The sequence below is a fragment of the Hyperolius riggenbachi genome, chromosome 12 (genome assembly GCF_040937935.1).
Source record: "Hyperolius riggenbachi isolate aHypRig1 chromosome 12, aHypRig1.pri, whole genome shotgun sequence".
Taxonomy (NCBI): domain Eukaryota; kingdom Metazoa; phylum Chordata; class Amphibia; order Anura; family Hyperoliidae; genus Hyperolius; species Hyperolius riggenbachi.
In genome coordinates, this window is record NC_090657.1 from 101534707 (window position 1) to 101554907 (window position 20201).

Below are 20201 nucleotides of genomic sequence, written 5' to 3' on the forward strand. Positions count from 1 at the left end.
CCCCTGGAACCATCAGAAGTACCCCCTGGGGTACGCGTACCGCACGTTGAGAACCTAGGTGCTAGAGGTTTTTGGTGTGCACTGGGCCTAACACTGCAGCCGGCAGGTTTGATGCTTCATACCAATTGTTATGTATAAGGAGTTTGAGGGGGGCCCAATGTGAAGCTTGCACTGAAGCCCAGAGCTCCTAAACTACGGTACTGCATGACTAGGAATGAAAGGAGAAATGGGAAAGAGAGAAGGGTCAGCTAGTATAAAGTCTTTTTATCAGCAACTCTACCGCACACCCTCAGAATGATTGCCTGCAGCCTAGGCTGCGATTCCATAGACCCATAAGGTTTATATGAAAAAAAAAAAAACATATACCATATTTTTGCTATAGTGTTCTTCTTGCGTTCTGCAGTGTACCAAAGCTATAGACCAGGGGTGTCAAACTCAAGCAGATGGAGGACCGAAATGAAAAACTTAGACCAGGTCGAGTGCCAACAGTCATATTTACAACCCCCTCCATTTGGAATGATCGCACAGCACCTGACAATTTTTACCACATGCTAGGTGCGGTGGGACAAAAAAAAAAGCAGATAGGTTAGCTAGGTAAGAACCCCAGTATAGATTGGCTAGGTAGGTTTCTCCAATATAGATTAGCTAGGTAGGTTTCTCCAATATAGATTAGCTAGGTAGGTTTCTCCGATATAGATTAGATAGGTACCTGTCCCCCCAGTATAGATTAGATAGGGAGCTGTCCCCCAGTATAGATTAGATAGGTAGCTGTCCCCCCAGTATAGATTAGATAGGTAGCTGTCCCCCCAGTATAGATTAGATAGGTAGCTGTCCCCTAGTATAGATTAGATAGGTAGCTGTCCCCCCAGTATAGATTAGATAGGTAGCTGTCCCCCCAGTATAGATTAGATAGGTAGCTGTCCCCTAGTATAGATTAGATAGGTAGCTGTCCCCCCCGTATAGATTAGATAGGTAGCTGTCCCCCCAGTATAGATTAGATAGGTAGCTGTCCCCCAGTATAGATTAGATAGGTAGCTGTCCCCCCAGTATAGATTAGATAGGTAGCTGTCCCCCCCAGTATAGATTAGATAGGTAGCTGTCCCCCCAGTATAGATTAGATAGGTAGCTGTCCCCCCAGTATAGATTAGATAGGTAGCTGTCCCCCCCAGTATAGATTAGATAGGTAGCTGTCCCCCCAGTATAGATTAGATTGGTAGCTCAGTAGCTGCCCCCCTGTATAGATAGGTAGCTGTCCCCCCAGTATAGATTAGATAGGTAGCTGTCCCCCCAGTATAGATTAGATAGGTAGCTGTCCCCCCAGTATAGATTAGATAGGTAGCTGTCCCCCCAGTATAGATTAGATAGGTAGCTGTCCCCCCAGTATAGATTAGATAGGTAGCTGTCCCCCCAGTATAGATTAGATAGGTAGCTGTCCCCCCAGTATAGATTAGATAGGTAGCTGTCCCCCCAGTATAGATTAGATAGGTAGCTGCCCCCCCCAGTATAGATTAGATAGGTAGCTGTCCCCCCAGTATAGATTAGATAGGTAGCTGTCCCCCCAGTATAGATTAGATAGGTAGCTGTCCCCCCAGTATAGATTAGATAGGTAACTCAGTAGCTGCCCCCCTGTATAGATAGGTAGCTGTCCCTCCAGTATAGATTAGATAGGTAGCTGTCCCCCCAGTATAGATTAGATAGGTAGCTGTCCCCCCAGTATAGATTAGATAGGTAGCTGTCCCCCCAGTATAGATTAGATAGGTAGCTGTCCCCCCAGTATAGATTAGATAGGTAGCTGTCCCCCCAGTATAGATTAAATAGGTAACTGTCCCCCAGTATAGATTAGATAGGTAGCTGTCCCCCCAGTATAGATTAGATAGGTAGCTGTCCCCCCCAGTATAGATTAGATAGGTAGCTGTCCCCCCAGTATAGATTAGATAGGTAGCTGTCCCCCCAGTATAGATTAGATAGGTAGCTGTCCCCCCAGTATAGATTAGATAGGTAACTCAGTAGCTGCCCCCCTGTATAGATAGGTAGCTGTCCCTCCAGTATAGATTAGATAGGTAGCTGTCCCCCCAGTATAGATTAGATAGGTAGCTGTCCCCCCAGTATAGATTAGATAGGTAGCTGTTCCCCTAGTATAGATTAGATAGGTAGCTGTCCCCCCAGTATAGATTAGATAGGTAACTCAGTAGCTGCCCCCCTGTATAGATAGGTAGCTGTCCCTCCAGTATAGATTAGATAGGTAGCTGTCCCCCCAGTATAGATTAGATAGGTAGCTGTCCCCCCAGTATAGATTAGATAGGTAGCTGTCCCCCCAGTATAGATTAGATAGGTAGCTGTCCCCCCAGTATAGATTAGATAGGTAGCTGTCCCCCCAGTATAGATTAGATAGGTACCTGTCCCCCAGTATAGATAGGTAGCTGCCCCCCCAGTATAGATTAGATAGGTAGCTGTCCCCCCAGTATAGATTAGATAGGTAGCTGCCCCCCCAGTATAGATTAGATAGGTAGCTGTCCCCCCAGTATAGATTAGATAGGTAGCTGTCCCCCCAGTATAGATTAGATAGGTAGCTGTCCCCCCAGTATAGATTAGATAGGTAGCTGTCCCCCCAGTATAGATTAGATAGGTAGGTGCCTCCAGCAGGTAGCCAGCCTGTTGCCCCTTTCTCGCTGGCTGCCGCTCCAATACCTCCTGGAGTCGGCGGCCCGTCCTGCACAGAAGTCCGCTCCCCTGAGTGATCCTTCTTGCATGCCCGTGTTCCAACATTTTAGCATACCCGACAGAATAGCATACAAATGCTACTGAGCACACCGGCGCCATGGCATGCAGCCGTCATGTGAACACAGCAGAGCGGCTCCCCCAGTAACATCGCGTATACAGGAAGTACTTCCTGTATACGCGCCTTCTAGGTCGGAGCCGCTCTGCTGTGTTCACATGACGGCTGCATGCCATGGCGCCGGGCATGCGAGGAGGATCACTCAGGGGAGCGGACTTCTGTGCAGGACGGGCCGCCGACTCCAGGTATTGTAGCGGCGGCCAGCGAGTAAAACCCGCTCTATCACGCATGAGGGGGCGGAGCCGGGAGCATGGCCGCAGGCCAAAATCAATGCTAATGAAGAAAGCACTTGCGGGCAAACTTTTCCAGCGCTGCGGGCCAAATTTGGCCCGTGGGCCAGAGTTTGACACATGCTATAGACAAAGATTTCCTATTTTGAGTTCAGGTCTATTTTTTATTTTAATAGCTGTAATATGTTACAAGAGTGGCAACTGTTATGAACAGATGTATGCCCCCCAAATTGGTTCATTGATAACTGAAGACGCTAGACAGAACAGGAGGGAACATGTAACGTAGTTCTTTGGGACTCTGCATGGCCTGGAGGAAGACGGTTATTGATGAATGTGTCAGCTCAGCTGCTGTGTGCATGCTTGTGTTCTTCACAGGAGAAACCAATATTCACAAACGCAAGCTTCTCTGAGGACACTGCATATAAGGCTTGTGATCTAGACTGGCACTTGTGATGGGAGATCTGGTAACAAGATTCAAGAAGAGCACTTCAGTTATCCTATGTCTTTCCTACTAAGCGCCTAATTTATAATCCTTTAACCCAGATGCAGATTGTAGAAGCTACAATGCAAGTCTGTAGAACTACAAGCTGCTGCTGGTGGGACCAGTGGCGTAGCTAAGGAACTAGTATGAGCCCCGGTGCAAGTACTCTATACATAACAATTGATACGGTGCACCAAAACCTGCCAAGGACAGCCACAGTATGAGGTGCAAGAAGGGGATGGGGAACAGTGTGGTAATGATTACTACTATGTAAAGCATCTATAGAATTGATTATTGCTAGCACAGGACCAATAGAAAGCTAATACTGTGGTTGAGGGAAGGCCCCTCTGGCCCAAGAACCCCGATGCTGTCGCAACCTCTGCACCCCCTATTGCTACGCCACTGGGTGGGACATAGGTGTCAGAAACGTTACTGGATAACACGGCTACTGTTCCTGAATGCAGAGTGACCAGTAAAAAATTGCTGTGGTGATACACTACTGGCCAGTGCCATGTAGCGAGGAAGTAGTGGAGCAGTGTTGATGCAAACCCCTGCTGTGGCATGCAGGTGAATTAGCCACTGTACATACATTAAGCCGCATCTACACACGTAGATGCGGCCGCGATGCTCCTTATCAATCGAGCCGCTGATGCGGCTCGATTGATAAGATTCAACAGGACGGATCTTGCTTCCGCCGATTCCCTGCTCGCTCCCTGCGAGGGGACAATGGCAGGGAATCGAGCGGAAGATAAGCGGGGACGAGCGGGGAATCGTATGCGGCGCACGCGCGGCGAGCGGGGACGTGGCGGGCACGCGGAAGAGGCGATCCGGCGGCTAATCGAGCCGCCGGATCGCAGCCTCATCTACGCGTGTAGATGAGTATTTAGATGCATGCACGATTCTTGCCCAAGGTGGACTTTATCAGCCGAGTTTAATCCGATGTACATAGCTTAACACACAGATTTGAGAAGAGGTGCTAGTTGGATAACAAAGTGGACTTTAGCCCACCATGCATGAAAAGTAACAGAGGAGGAGGTATAGGATCAGGATGACTGGAATTTGTGCGGTCATCTGAGGCAGATTAGCTCCCTACCAGAAGCTGTGAGTCCTGAAAGTGATTATCAAATCTTGGCAGCTGAGCAGCGGAATGTCAGCAGTTGTGTGCCTGGAGGAGAAGTGATCGGGAGGGGAAGCACGCCCCCTGGCTGCTGAGATCTGCACTCACACACTGATCCTTCTTCAGTGTGCTTTCTGCACATTTCATCTATTTTTAGCATTTTCTGAAAAGTTTGTTAAAACAGCCATTTAAGCCTCATGTTTTACTTAGAAGCGTGAACTGAAGGTAAATGTTTGCAGGCTAGTTTAGCAGCTCAGTGAGTTAGAAAATGATGTAGTCAGAGCCTGTGTTGTGTCACAGCAGGGAGTGCTGCAATTGTCTGCCATTGTTACTCCTGAGAAAATCAGGTTTTACTTCTCAGGGGACAATAGACAATCAAGACTGGAAACTCAAACACCTGACTATTGTGTCTCAAGGGAGAAGTTTAGTAACTGCCTGAAAGTTTACAAAGAAATGACAGGGTGGATGGATGGCCGGACAGGAAGGGTGCTGCTGTGGAGTTGTTTTGTTTTCAGGCAGATCCTATATCATCTGAAGTTTGTAAATATACATGGACTTGGAAGCATCTGTGATAGCGGTAGTTTAAAGGGGTTCTTTCGCGAAAAAAGTAGGCAGTTAAAAAATGTGACAGATGACAGGTTTTGGGCCAGTCCATCTTTTTAAAGCTGGCCACTAACGGTCCAATTTCTACCGAAAAATCGTTCGAGCGATCAGAAATTCTGATCGGACGAAAAATCGTTCACTACACCATCAACTAACCAATCTTTGCTTCCTATCTATCACGACCACCAAGAAAATCCAAATTTTCGTTCGACGAAAATTCATTCGGGCGACATTTTTTTCACTCGTAGATAATCGATTGTGTCCACCAATGGAGATTATTTACAACCAATCCGATCAGAATTTCTGATCGCTCGAACGATTTTTCGCTAGAAATTGGACCATTAGTGGCCAGCTTTAGGGGGATTCTCAGGGCTTTCTTTGTTTTCAACAGCATTTCCTGAACAACAGTTTAACTGCCAAAATAGCAAGATACCAGCCGGCCTCCCTAATCCCTTGCACACTATTATGTCAGTTAGATTTTGCAACTGTTGTTCAGGAAATGCTGTTGAAGAGGAAGCCCCGAGAAATCCCCCTTAGGGCTCGTTTCCACCATAGCGAATCCGCATGCGGCGACGAGATGCGGATTGCGGATTCGCTTGTTACACTGAAGTGGCCGGGGCTGTTTCCACATGTGCGGCCTGCGGGAGCGATTTGGCGGCGGGCCAAATCTGCACGACGGGACCCACAGAATTCGCCTGCGTCGGGAATCCGTGCGAATCGCCGCTAATGTATTTAATAGTAAAAACGCATGCGTTTGTTACATGCGTTTTTACCCGCGATTTCGCGTGCGATTTCGCACCTTTTTCAATGTTATTTTGCCCTGGCAGTGTCATGGTTAATTTCGCATGGCACCCTGCCATGCGAAATCGCGGGTAAAAACGCATGCGGAAACGCATCCGCATGCGTTTTTACAAGCGTCGGAATGCCGGCGAAATCGCGTCGCAACAGTGGAAACGAGCCCTTAAAAAGATGGACTGGCCCAAAACCTGTCATCTGTCACATTTTTTAACTGCCTACTTTTTTCGCGAAAGAACTCCTTTAATGTGGGCGGTGCAGTTTTGGGTGGTGCTTAGTGTGGGCTGTGGCTTAGTTTGGGCAGCAGTTTAGCGGTTGTGATGTGCAGTTCTTTTGAGAATTTCCTGGTATATAAGCGTGCACACTTGGATCACCCTTGTGTTGGCGAGAGGTGGTGAATGACATGCTAATAATTTTGGCTTACATGCAAATTGTGTGCAGCTTGACATTGGGCCAATCAAATGCACATCCTAACAATTTTGATTGGTCAATTTCCATCCAATACAGTTCGCATTGCATTACATGCAAGCCAGAATTTTTAGCTTCTAGGTCAGGTCACCATCGCCAGTACTTTTTTGTAGTGATTGCTTTCCATCAATGCTTTCACTGTATCTCTTTGTGGGTCTGATGATTTACTAAAGTCTTCCAAGACTGAAAATCATTGGAGAACTTAAAGTGGCCATACATTAAGCAATGGCCACTAGATCGACCATCAGATAGATTACCCTCAATCAGAGAGGAATCTATTGCCTGCCCACACACTAGACATTTTTCGAATAGATTTCAGCATGCCACCACCTGCAGGGCCCCTCCTCCAAGAGTACACGTGTCCCTGTGTGTGTGTGTCCATGCTCATACTCAGTGTTAAAGTCTCACCTCTCCTCCGACATGACTCTTGGCCTCCTCAGGTGTTGGCGTCAACGTGAGTGCCTGTACCAATTACATACAGTTCTTGCTGCAGATACTGGCAACTGAGATATCTGGCCACAACTGTAAAACAAAATTTTATAAAAGAGGTATGCACTCACAGCTCTAATAATATCAGCATAGACCGGTTCGCCTCCTCTTACATACAATTAAATTCAATTCTCGAGAGGTAGCGCTCACAGTTTGCATATACTATCCACTTAAATCCAGTCCATAAAACAACATCTAGTATATTATATCCTAAAAAATGCCAAATTGCACTCTCCGCCTAGACCAGGGGTCTCAAACTCAATTTACCTGGGGGCCGCAGGAGGCAAAGTCAGGATGAGGCTGGGCCGCATAAGGAATTTCACAATCGCGCCGCATCGCCGCCTCTGCCCGCTTCTCTCACTCTTCCTTCACAGAGAGGGGCGAGGAGAGGCGGCGATCTGTGCGGCGATTGATGTCAGGAGGGGCAGAGCTGAAGCTGAAAGCTCTGCCCCTTCCAGGAAATGCCGGCGGATTGCTCTCCGGCGATTTGGGGGCTCTGCAGCCCTCGTTTAGCGGCGGGGATGCGGCGGATCACTTGGGAGCACTGAAGCGAACTATAAGGAAGCTTTTGCCGGCGAGGGCCACAAAATATTGTATCGAGGGCCGCAAATGGCCCGCGGGCCGCGAGTTTGAGACCCCTGGCCTAGACAGTTCAGCAACAGCCAGTGTGAACCAGTCCTCTCAGTTCCACTTGCACCACTATTTCAACAAACAGCAATCCTTCCTTTTCCTTAGGACTACCATTGAACTACCTAAGGAAAAGGAAGGATTGCCTGCAGACAATTTGTAATTAATACAGGGCAGGTTTCTAGGATTAATTATGATCTCCAGCCCTGAAGACCTCTAGTATAGTGATGGTCATGTCTAGGAGAACCCATGCAAAAGCATGTGATCAGTTTGGTCAGGTGATAGATACGCAAGTCTCTGATTTGCTAGTCATGATCATGTGATAAAGCAGGATGTCGTCACAGCAAATCAGAGGTTTGCAAATCTAACAGCTGATCAAACAAATCACATGCTTCTCCATGAGTTCTTCTAGACACAACTGTCACTATTCAGAATCAGAATCACTTTTATTCGCCGAGTTCGCTGTTGGCATCCTCGGAATTAGAATCACATGGCAAAGGCGGAGAGCAAAAGACATACATACATACATACATACATACATACATACATACATACATACATACATACGTGCATTACAGATATATAGCATAGCATTGGTGCAGAGTGCATTGTGCATTGTTACAGTCAGGGCCCAGAGTTAGTGTTGGTTACTGGAGAACTGAGTTGTACCTGGACTAAACTGTAGGGGCTCCGGTGGGAGGAGTGTTCAGAAGGAGGACTGCCTGGGGAAAAAAGGTGTTTCTACGCCTCGTGGTTCTGGTGTGGACTAATCTGAAGTGGCGGCCCGATTTGAGGGGCTCAAAGAAGTGGCTTCCTGGGTGGGAGGGGTCTTGGGAGATCCTGCTGGCTCTTTTCATCATTCTGGCAGTGTGGAGGAGGTCAAGAGGGGGCAGAGGCGTGCCAATGATCTTTTCCGCAGCGCTAATTACTCTCTGAAGTTTATACTTGTTGCTAGCGTTGGCCCCCGTGTACCAGACAATGATGGAGGAGCAGAGGATGGACTCAACTGTTGCAGAGTAGAAACTGGTGAGCAGATCAAGCTGGATGCTGAATTTCTTCAGCTGGCACAGGAAAAATAGCCTCAGCTGAGCATTCTTCTGAATTCTGGTGGTGTTCTGCCCCCATCTTAGGTCACTGGTTATGGTGGTGCCCAGAAACCGGACACTTGGTGCCCTGGAGACTTCAGTCTCCCCAATGAGGGCTGGTGGAAGGGCGGGAGGGTGTTTTCTGAGCATGCAGTAAAAAATGGCGCAGGGGAAAAAATGGCGCACCGATAAATGTATCATAAAACGCTATTTACCGTTTTAATGTTAATACATTAAAACGGTAAATAGTGTTTTAAGATACATTTATCGGCGGATCATAGCGCTGTTAGAAAAAGCAGAGGGGCTTCACTACAGCTACAGCCTCACGTTCCCGGTAATCCTTGCTAGCGTCCAAATCCATGGCAACAGAGGAATCCGAGGCAGCCTCTGCTACGGTAGATGTTTCCCCAGTCCGCCCGGCCAATAAGAAGCACAAAGGAGGAGGGCAGAGGCACAGACGTTCCACAGACACTTGCTACTATGGACACCAGTAGTTAATTACTATTTTCTAACAAGTTCCTGCAGCTCACTTAGCACAGCGCTAAGGGTACAGACTAGGGACAAAGTTTTGCAGGTTCGAATCTGCTCTTCACTGCCTTTTTTTTTTTTTTTTTTTTTTTTTTTTAAGAAAACGGCACTATTGTAATATTATTGTAACTTTTTAAAATAAAAGTGTGACTGCAGAATAAGGATAAGAGATAAAGAATTGGTGGCTGGAAACTGACCAACAATAGCGGTGATTAGTCAGAGAAAAGTCACTTATCCTTATTCTGCAGTCACACTTTTATTGGCCGGGGCGGACTGGGGAAACATCTACCGTAGCAGAGGCTGCCTCGGATTCCTCTGTTGCCATGGATTTGGACGCTAGCAAGGATTACCGGGAACGTGAGGCTGTAGCTGTAGTGAAGCCCCTCTGCTTTTTCTAACGGCGCACCGATCCACCGATAAATGTATCTTAAAACACTATTTACCGTTTTAATGTATTAACATTAAAACGGTAAATAGCGTTTTATGATACATTTATCGGTGTGCTATTTTTTCCCCTGCGCCATTTTTTCCTGCTCCCGTTTTCTGAAGTCTACAATTAGTTCGACAGTCTTGGATGCATTTAGGACGAGATTATTTTTCCTGCACCAGTTACAGATCCTCTCAATCTCGCTGCAGTAAGCCTGCTCTTCATTTCTAATATATCAGGCCTTATGCATGCCCTTTGATTTCAATGGATAAAAGTCTAGAGAACACCAGTGAATCTTTACACACATAAAGTCTTTACTTTAGTGTAAGTGTAATTTTTTTTATTCTAATTGCATATAGTACATACCTAAAACCATGTCGGATTTTATTTACAGAAGACCTAATGTGAGAAGATTGTGGAAGCCACCATTGCTGGTCTATTTTAACAAGTGCTATTTGCTTGGTCGCCATGGTTATTTTTAGTCTACAGTACTACCGAGTCCCAACTGCAACAAACATGCAGACAGTGAAGTCACGGAGGAGCTAGAATGCCTGATATCTACAGTCTTTCTGGGTCAAAAGAGATCCAGCACAACTGCTAAACAGGTTCCATTTTCAAAGGAAGTCAACTTGCTTCCATAATCTTCTCACATCAGGGAGCATAGATCAATACTTACAGGAAAGCATGATCACCCTATTGCATGTTCCTCTCCTTTCACAGTTGGAGTTTGTGGATTACGTGTTCCATGTGGAGCGAGGACGGAGAGAGACTGCTAATCTGGAGCTTCTCTTGCAGCGGTGTAGTGAGGTGCAGCACTGGGTCTGTACACAGACTCTGCTGTGTGAGGCTCCAGCAAGGAGGACACAACTTCTCAAGAAGTTCATCAAGACAGCAGCCATGTGAGTTACTACAGATTGATGTACAGCATCTGGTTGGTTTACCAAAATTAGAACGTAAAAGTGTACCTGAAGGGAAGAAAGTTGCCCCAAATGAGTACTTACCTTGGTAAAAGGAAGCCTCTAGAGGATTCCTCACCTCCACCAATCCAGCAGCTGGGACCCCCAAAATCTCACAGACAAGTTGTTTGTTGAGCGGTGCGCGTGGCCACATTCCCGTCCATGAACAAGAGCATCCGCACTGCACAGGACACCTGGCACAGTAACAAGGAGCCACTTTCTGACGAGCCTGCGTAGTGCAGCTGTACTTGTTCACGGATAGGAGGGCAGCCACAAACTTCTAGAGGGCCTAGCGCTGGATCGGTAGTCTCGAGGAGGACATGGGAAGCCTCTGGAGGATCCATAGGCCTCCCTCTACCTAAGTAAATTAGTGACATGTTCTCCTGTGGATCTCACAGGTTTGCTTTAAAAGAATCAGGCAAGACTGGTGGACTTGTGTCTAAAAGTCAGTCAGGGCTCATCCTTCACATCCAGAAGAAATATTGTTACTGTGGCCTTGGTTTTCTAAGCTTGGAGAGCAGTGGACAGCCTATGTGATCCAGTATTTCTGAATGGGATTCTTTCAAAAATGTTCTATAAGTTGGTTGACAACCCACAGAGTTGTGTCAGCTCAGATACCAGAGAGGCTTGCTAAAGCTACATACATACAATAGACCACCATTGTTAACAAAAAAAAATCCCCAAAAACAAGGCGGCAAATGTACAACGTCTAACTACTAATGTAACAGGTTTGAATTCAGCGATGTGTATAAGTGTCCCCATGTGTGTCACTGTGCCCATGGTCAGTGTTAAAATCGCACCTTTCCACTGACATGACTCCTGGCCTCCTCTGGTGTTGGCGTCAATGTGAGTGCTGGTACCACATTACTCAGAGGAAGTAGTGGCGTGTGGCGAGTGCCCCTGTGCTATGCTCTCTCTTTATATAAAATCACAACTCTGTTCACATTTGCAGGCTACTGAGAAAAAGGAAAGTTCTGCACAATACCACAAGTCCTCCCACACTGTGTACAAATCAGGATTCTGGCCAATATTGTGGTACTATATCAACAATCATCAATTATGGTATGGGATGAAACACAATAAACATTTATCCGCTACTCAAATATAGTCTTGTGTGTTTCTCTTATATAATCACATACCGCCTCCTTTACCCCATATAATCACATTGATGATATGTGGGAAAGAATGCAGCATGTGATAATGTAGGAGTGTTGATACAGCACCATAATATTGGTCAGAAGCTTGATTTTCTTACAGTGAGGGAGGACTTGGCATTGTGCAGAAGCTTCCTCTATACAGCACTGGAATTTTGGACTGGGTTGCAATGTGACGATGTCAGATAGTATTGCATAGCTGTTGCATTGTATATTGGGATTGATATTGAATTGTGGGAGTGGGTGGCTCTCTCCTGCAAGGTCCAGAAGAGATATAAACATTACTAGCGCCATAAAACTGTACTGAAGTGAAATTACACTGACCAGGCTTTTTTTGCCTTTACAATCACAAGATTTTGAGGAGGCTGTAGTGGGCCTTAGCTCAGGGGCATATACTATACAGAATAGTTAGATCTGATGCTTCTATTCAGTCAAAAATCCAGTCTATTAAACATATGAGACAGCATTTGACTACCTTTAATGTAGATTCCAGAAGTGAATGGTTGATCGATCCATATCCAGACAATTTGATTGTTTGACCGAATCTGCTAGAAAACAGTGTCTTGATCAATTCATTTTTGGCTGATCACGACAGATGGAAGATTTTACTCAATCAGCGGTGGGTCAGAAGCATGTCGCTAGCGGTGTTCAATTTCAGCCTGACCAAGGTGGCAGTGGAGCTACTCTTATCTGTCCACCAGCGCTTCCTCCCCGTCCCTTCCTGTTTCTTCACTACCAGAGAGCTGTGGCCTCTTATGGTCACATAGCCATGGTGCTCCCATTGTTTGGCCTCTAGTGTTTAGTCATGGAACACAGGCTGACATGGAGAAGTCCCAGAGGGTGGCATCGATGGGGAGTATGCACAGATTTTATCTGTGTGCAGTGTGTGGAGGTATTTGATCAGATAGATCCCTCTCTGAGGGATGATGATTGAGAGGAATCTATCTGCTGGCCACATGGACCAGTATTTAAACAGTTTGCTTAGTCCCGTGGTGTGGCCAACATGGTATAAAAAGGGAATATAGCATCTTGTTACCGTAATGTTCAGTTTCTGCAAAATTCTACACAGATTGCTACTATTTTTAGAGTGTTAATTTATAAACGGCCAGCAAATTAAGCAGAATCTTTAGTTCACTCAACATCTAAAACCTAATTGGTTGATGTGGATAGCTGTACTGCTTGCTTGGTTTTTGCATATTTTCCTTGTAAAGAATATAAGCCACTTATCTCAGGTATTGTAGTCTTTGTTTTGTGTTTTGTCTTCCATCCCTCTTATGACTGACTCTACCCTATCCAACATATTACGTTAGCTTAAATACCACCTCTATAATGTTGTCTTATTGCCACTTTCCACAGATGTAAACAGAATCAGGACCTTTTATCATTTTTTGCCATTGTGATGGGTTTGGACAATGGCGCTGTGAGCCGCCTGCGTGTTACCTGGGAGGTAAGAAAAATGTACACACTGTCTGTAATTCATTAACCTAAAATGATGTTTAAATATTGTCCATGACACCAGAGCCACACTGAAATGGTAATTGGCAGCACAGTGCCTATCATACTCTTCTTACAGCATAGAGTCCAAAGTTAGAATCCCAGTTAGGGTGCTTTTGGCATGGTCGGTGTTCAGCCTATGATCATATGGTTTCTTCCAGTACATCGGTTTCCTCCCACAGACTGAAAACATACTGATAGGTTAAAGGTGCCCATAAACGACTTGATTTTCCATCAAACAAACACAGAACATTTATATTGCGCTTTTCTCCTGGCGGACTCAATGCGCCAGTGCTGCAGCCACTAGGACGCGCTCTATATGCAGTGTTAGGAAGACTGGCCCAAGGTCTCCTACTGAATAGAGAGAGACTTGCCCAAGGTCTGCTACTGAATAGGTGCAGGCTTACTGAACAGGCAGAGCCGAGATTTTAACCCAGGTCGCCTGTGTCAGAGGCAGAGCCCTCAACCAGTACACTATCCAGCCAGATTAAGCAATCGATTTAAGCGATTCAAAACAGTGCTGTCTATCAAAAGTCAATCGACTATTGGTCCACACACTGCCAACAAAATCCTGGCAAGTTTCCTTCATCAATCAATCTGAATGATGTTGTGTCCTCCATGCCCTGAACCCAAAAATCAATTCTGTGTCGACTGAAATCTTTTACGATCGACCGATATATTCCATCCTGCTTGGCTGAGTAAATGTGTCAGATTTGGGTAGATATCACCAATGTCCATCAATCGAATAGAATGCAACAAAATCGATACTGCGATGATCCAATAAAATTATCAAATTGAACGGTCAATTGACTAGGAAAATCGAGTAATGCATGGGCACCTTAAGTCCTTCAATACCCAACCGTATTCGGGGAACTGGGCGCAGGGTGAGCCAAATGACAGTTCACCATGCTGTCGCCCAAATCCCTGGAGGCATTAAATACTATTCACCCTCCGTGTCATAGCAACTTGTAGGGAGAAGTAATTCGGGGTCTGGCGATCATCGGAACTCGAATTACCCTTACGTGCCCAGCGCACTATAGCAGTACCGCTATAGCAGAACGCCGTGTGCCGAAACCACCTGCTTGACCCCCCTTTTGCCCCTACACTGTGCAAGCTCCCCGAGGCACAGTAAGTGATCTGAATTGTTCTGTGCACTTTGTAAAGTATTTCATAACATGTCAGCATCAAATATTTGTATTTCTCTCTCGATTGTTGGGAGTGAATGGGCTAGAATGTTACATTGAAAAACTAACACGAAAATATTAATCATGCTTGCTAGTGTACTTTTGTACCAGCTTCCACTCAATTGCCGATAAACTATCAAATACCAAATGAGTATTTGACAAGCAAATAGTGATTAGTAATGTTAACATAGATAAAGAAGATTAACGTAGGTACATAAAATGACATTAGATTGAGAGCACATTTTATTCAGCATTTCATTTCAAATATGTGGTAACCAGTATACAGAAATGTATGTTTGAAAGGTTACACAGAAAACAGCCCTGGTGCCATAATATCCACATTACCACAGAGGGCGTGTAGAGCTCCATATGCAGTGTATGAGTACATGGGAAATAAGAAAACCTATAATCCATAAATGGCACAATAGGAAATCATGTACAGAAGACTGGGGTTTGACAACCAGGCATTATATTTAGCCATAGTAAGTAGATGTTCAAACCTCACACTACCCACAGTTAAAGAGGAACTGTAGTGAAAAGGGGAAAAAAGTAAATTGCAAAGTAAGAAGTTAAAACAAATAGAAGAGAGATCAAAAAAGGATTGATATTGGAATTTGTTCATATTGTTTGACCCACATTCAGTCTGCACGTAATCATCTTTGCTACTGGTAGACATACAATAAAGACAACCTCAAATGCCATCATCTATAACCACACTCCCTAACAATGCGATAGACTAAAAGGTTGCTTTATTTATAGATCTACATATGGACAGAGGGAAATACTGGTTGCTAGGCAGTTGGAAACGGCTGTTATTTCCCACAATGCAACAAGGCTCCCACAGTGCGATGTCAGGACCTAGGTACTGACATCACACTGGGAGGGGTTTCACCACAATATCAGCCATACAGACCCCACTGATGATCTATTTGAGAAAAGGTAAAGATTTATCATAGGGAAAGGAGTATCAGCTACTGATTGGGATGAAGTTCAAAAAGGTCTAGTGTGATAATGGGCATTCTAAACCAAGGAGTGGTTGGTACCATTAGACATGTTATAAATAATGCGGAGGTTCAGCAAGCACTCCAATCAGATGGGCTTTATTCAGGCAAGGTAAATATTCCAACTTTTTGGGACCAACAAGGACCCTGTTAAGAAGGAAAATGCATTCAAGCAACTCAAGCCCTAGGAGGGTGACAGAGATGGAGTAACAGGTAAAATATCAATATAACCCCCCCAAAAAGCAGGGCCCACAAGTCACAGGTTACTACCATCCTGTGTCCACAAGAGAAAAAGCTGGGAAATTAAACCGCCAGGGGGCATAATTGTCCTAAATACGGGACAATAGAAAAAAACTTACAAACTTTTATTGACATTCCAAAGAACAATCATGGTCAAAACAACTTTGTGGAACACAGCTAATGTGTTTTGAATCTTTCACTGCAGAATCCAGCATTTAACTGTATTTCAAAGTAATAGATTTTATTATATAGGGTTGAACAATAATTATTTCTTTCTTTAGAAGGACTGTATTGATTATTAATATTTACTTTAATAATATTTATATGTAATAACTGAGCAAAATGTATATATATGTCTGCTGCAGTAATGTGAGTTTTAAACGTGTTTCTTTCCAGTCTTCACACAGTAGCATCTTTCAAATGTCAAGGCCGCAGACAAGCGCACTAACTGTAATGATCTGCTCTGCTGTCTGCACAGGCAGACAGCTTTTTGACCATTTTGTAGGTCTGAGTGCTGCAGGTCCCTGGTAAGGAGACCTGTCTTCATTCTGCAACTTGCTGAGCTGCTGCTCTGGTGAGGAATTTGCATCCACTTGGCATGCAAATTGCTTAGCTGCTTCCTTTGATGGCTTGCAGTATAAATACCATTTCCTCCCAGAATCCCTTGCTGGTCATGATGGTTTGTTCCTGCTAACTTACCTGGAGTCTCAGCCATTGCTAATCGTTTGCTAAGATTATCTTAGAGTAATTCCTTGGGTGTGCACTAGCATTCCTTCTAGCGTAGTCAGGTTGTATTATCTGTTTTGCCTAGTTCTGTCTTGTCTGTTGCAATTGTCTTGTCGCCAGCGGCGGTCGACAGGAAATCGTTCTGTCTGTTGGGATCGCATTCACCCTAGCGGTAGAGGCGGTGGTTCCTTCTGTATTCTGCCTTAGGGGTGCTAGCCAGGGTTGCTACTGGTAGCCCCATCTGTCTGTCTGTTTGGATCGCATTCGCCCTAGCGGTAGTGGCGGTGGTTCCTTCTGTACTCTGTCTTAGGGGTGCAAGCCAGAGCAGCGGTTGCTACTGGTTGCGCCATTTGTCTGTCTGTCTGGATTGCGTCCGCCCTAGCAGTAGTGGCGGTGGTTCCTTCTGTACTCTGTCTGGGAGTGTAGGCCAGAGCTGCGGTTGCTACTGGTTACTCCTTCTGTCTGTCTTGTCTGGAATGCTTGCTGTAGGCTCGGTGAGGTAACCGTTTAGCAAGCGTTCACGTTCTCTATTCATTTTCGTGTTACATTGGTTAATTAGGGTTGGCGTGTTTTGTCTCTGTTGCGCTTTTCGTGCGGAGACCGCGCCATTAGCGTGCTTTGTCGCTGTTGCACTTTTCGTGCAGCGACCGCGCTTAGCGAGTGTGTTTGTTATTTTCCTTGGCGTTTTGATCATTGTTATTTGTTGTGTCTTTCTTGCTACACTTGTGCTCTGTCTTTATTCGGTGTTGTGTCACTGTTGGCAATCGCCACTCTTGCGATTGCGTTCCCACTTGGTTTCCGCTGTTGTGTGTTCACCATCGCCGGGTGGCGACTAGATTGGTGGACACACATACATTCTGTCGCTGTGCTCACTCTCTCTCTCTCTGAGGGCTATCTTGCCCTGCATTGTTGCAATTCGTACAATTCCCTTCTGGCATCTGTGGCGGTGCAGAGGGGTTGTTCCTCTGCACTCCACGGCTCCATCTGCCGGTGGGAATTTCCCTCTACAAGTGCATTACACCAAAGCTTGGTTCTGCCGTTTTATACGCTTGTGGAGGACTTCCGCAGTGTCAGCGCACATCTTATGCGCTGACCACGGAGATAATTCCACAATCGTTACACTAACATAAACAAGAATGTTTTAGCGTCTGTAACTAAAATAATATTATAAGATTCACAGCCAGGAAAATGCTGAGATTTCTCAGAGCAATATATTAAAGAAGTACCCCAACTTTACAGTTTACAATGAAATTTTGCATAGAACATTAAAACTTAAAACATACACATGACAGCTTTTCCTGCATAAATAAAACCGCTAGAATTCTGACACCACTAATGAAACAAACTGAGAAAGCGGTAATCCACAGCCAGATTAATAATCTACCATAGCGAAGACAACCTGTGTAAACCCAAGCCATGTCTCTATAATCCCTCTAAAAAAGAGGATAGAATGGCCAGCAGATATTGAGAAAACAATGGTAACAACTGTCAGCATGGAAAAAAGGCAAACAATTTAGCCCTAATCATCATCACTAATACAGGGGAAAAAAGATTGATAATAAGTCAATAGCAGGATGTTTTGTACAAGCCAAGCAAATGGCCCACAAACTAAAAGAGGAATGGTTATCCACTGGTTTAAAACCACCAGAGCCCAATCATTGCTGATTAACTAGCTGCTGATTAACTAGCTGCTTAACGGTAATGAGAAGGATATGGAGGTTGCCATATTCATTTCCTTTTAGCCTACTTATAGCCAAAGACCCTGAACAAGCATGCAGCAGATCAGGTGTTCCTGACATTATGGTCAAATGTGACAAGATTAGCTGCATGCTTGTTTCTGGTGTTATTCAGACACTACTGCAGCCAAATAGACCAGCTGGACTGCCAGGCAACTGGTATTGTTTAAAAGGAAATAAATATGGCAGCCTCCAAATCCCTCTCATTACAGTTGTCCTTTAATTAGTATTAAAGGTATTAATCAAGTATTGGGGCAGTTTCAAGTCAGAAATCTCTAAAACAGAAACTGGGATTGTTAAAAAATTATTAATTACATTAGATTATATTAAGGGATTTATAGCAGAAGATAAAAAAGAACCATTTTTTACATATTATCTTTTTATTTCAAAGCATGGTACAAAGAATTTTCAAAAGAGAGCAGAAATAACAATAATAAACAAAATGATTAGACTGTCTCAGCTGTAGATAACACACCCCCAACCCCCCCCTTCCCCCCTCATTAAATGTCTTTTTTCTCTCATTTGTTAACGCGTATGTTCCTACTAAAGCATTCATGTTTACAATTTATTCTTCTTTCAACAGAAACTACCTGGAAAGTTTAAGAATCTGTTCAGGAAGTTTGAAAATTTAACGGTAAGTTGAGAGGTTAAAGTCTGACCAGCTGAAGGTGAACGTCACAGTTTGCTAGAGAATTTCTGTAACTGCTATGCCAAATAATATTGACTGCTAGGCTTATTGGACCTGGTTTACTAGGGTCTGCCTGAGATGAAGAACATAGAGCACAGGTGTTGAACTCCAGTCCTCGAGAGGCACATCAATGCAAGAGAGATAATTTTCATCTAAAGTGTAACTGTTTGGCATAAAATCAATCATCAATTCTTTATTTGTATCTGGTAAACAAGTAATAAGGATGCTAACCAGGCAATCCAAAAGTTAAAATCACTAGTACTTTTCTTGTTGATAAATGATCATTCCCCAGTTTACCTGACTCTTATTTGGTACACACAAAATTTGGTACGCAAAAAGGAAGTTGCAGGGCATGCTGGGTTGTCCTTTTTGCTTCTCTACTTCCCCTCAGACTTAACTAATGCAGCCTGATTGGTTGAAGCCTCTTTCCCGCTTGTTTTCCCCTTCCACACCTCTGTTCCCCTTTGACTGGCCAATATTTATCATGCTGAGACAATGCACTTTCTATAGTGAAGGGCAGGCAAATCAGGCGGAGGAGAGTAAAGGAGGAAATGACATCAGGATTGGCTTCAAAATAGCCACAGTTAAAATGGGAAATGCTAAGAAGGATTTTCTCTTTTTTTACTGTAGAAAAATCACTAAAATCAAAACAAGGACAGTGCAATACATATGTTATATGAGTAGAGCAAGTATGTATCTACTTGTATATGTGTTTTGTTTTTTTCTGAGACTGTATGGCTGACAGCTCCTCTTTAAAATAACTTTTCAGCACTCTGCAAAAAAAAGTACCAAAAAGTAGGTGAAAAAGTACTGTCAGAATTATTCTGAGAATCTGAGTATTTTCTTACCTGCTGGTGGCTTGAAAGGTTTATTGATAAAATCTGAGATATCACCTAGGCAAAAATGTGGGAGAAAAAGTGAATTGGTTCAGGCCCAATGTGTTAATGGTTCTGTTTGTACCTCTTCTGGTAAAGAGATGTGACAAACTAGCTTTTGGACTTGCACAACAGTACCAGATAAAAGTGCAGGTGGGATTCCAAAACAGATGAAGCATTTTATTTGTAATAAGGCTTGTTAAAATTATTATTTTTTTACTTGAAGCTGATGATGATTCTAATAGATTTGTACAATTCAGATTTTCATGTGCTAAATCAGAAAGGGATCACAACCAATCAGAGCCTTACAGATCCGTCAGCTGAACAAACTGATCACATGCTTCTCCATGTTGTCTGCTACATATGGGTTACATTAGTTAATAGCATTGCTCAGCACAGTGTCTCCAGCTCGTGTGATGCTTATTTCTAAGTATCTTTCTGTCTCTGACCGCTGTGTTTAG

General features: G+C 44.4%; 1 protein-coding gene across 1 annotated transcript in view; it reads left to right on the forward strand.

Annotated features, from left to right (window-relative positions):
* RAPGEFL1 (Rap guanine nucleotide exchange factor like 1) overlaps nt 1-20201 on the forward strand; it is a 131555-nt gene that overhangs the window by 103686 nt on the left and 7668 nt on the right. Inside the window, exons 9-11 of the mRNA XM_068264590.1 lie at nt 10407-10585; nt 13153-13243; nt 18761-18811. Coding sequence (XP_068120691.1) covers nt 10407-10585; nt 13153-13243; nt 18761-18811 — 321 coding nt within the window. The remainder of the gene's footprint in view (nt 1-10406; nt 10586-13152; nt 13244-18760; nt 18812-20201) is intronic.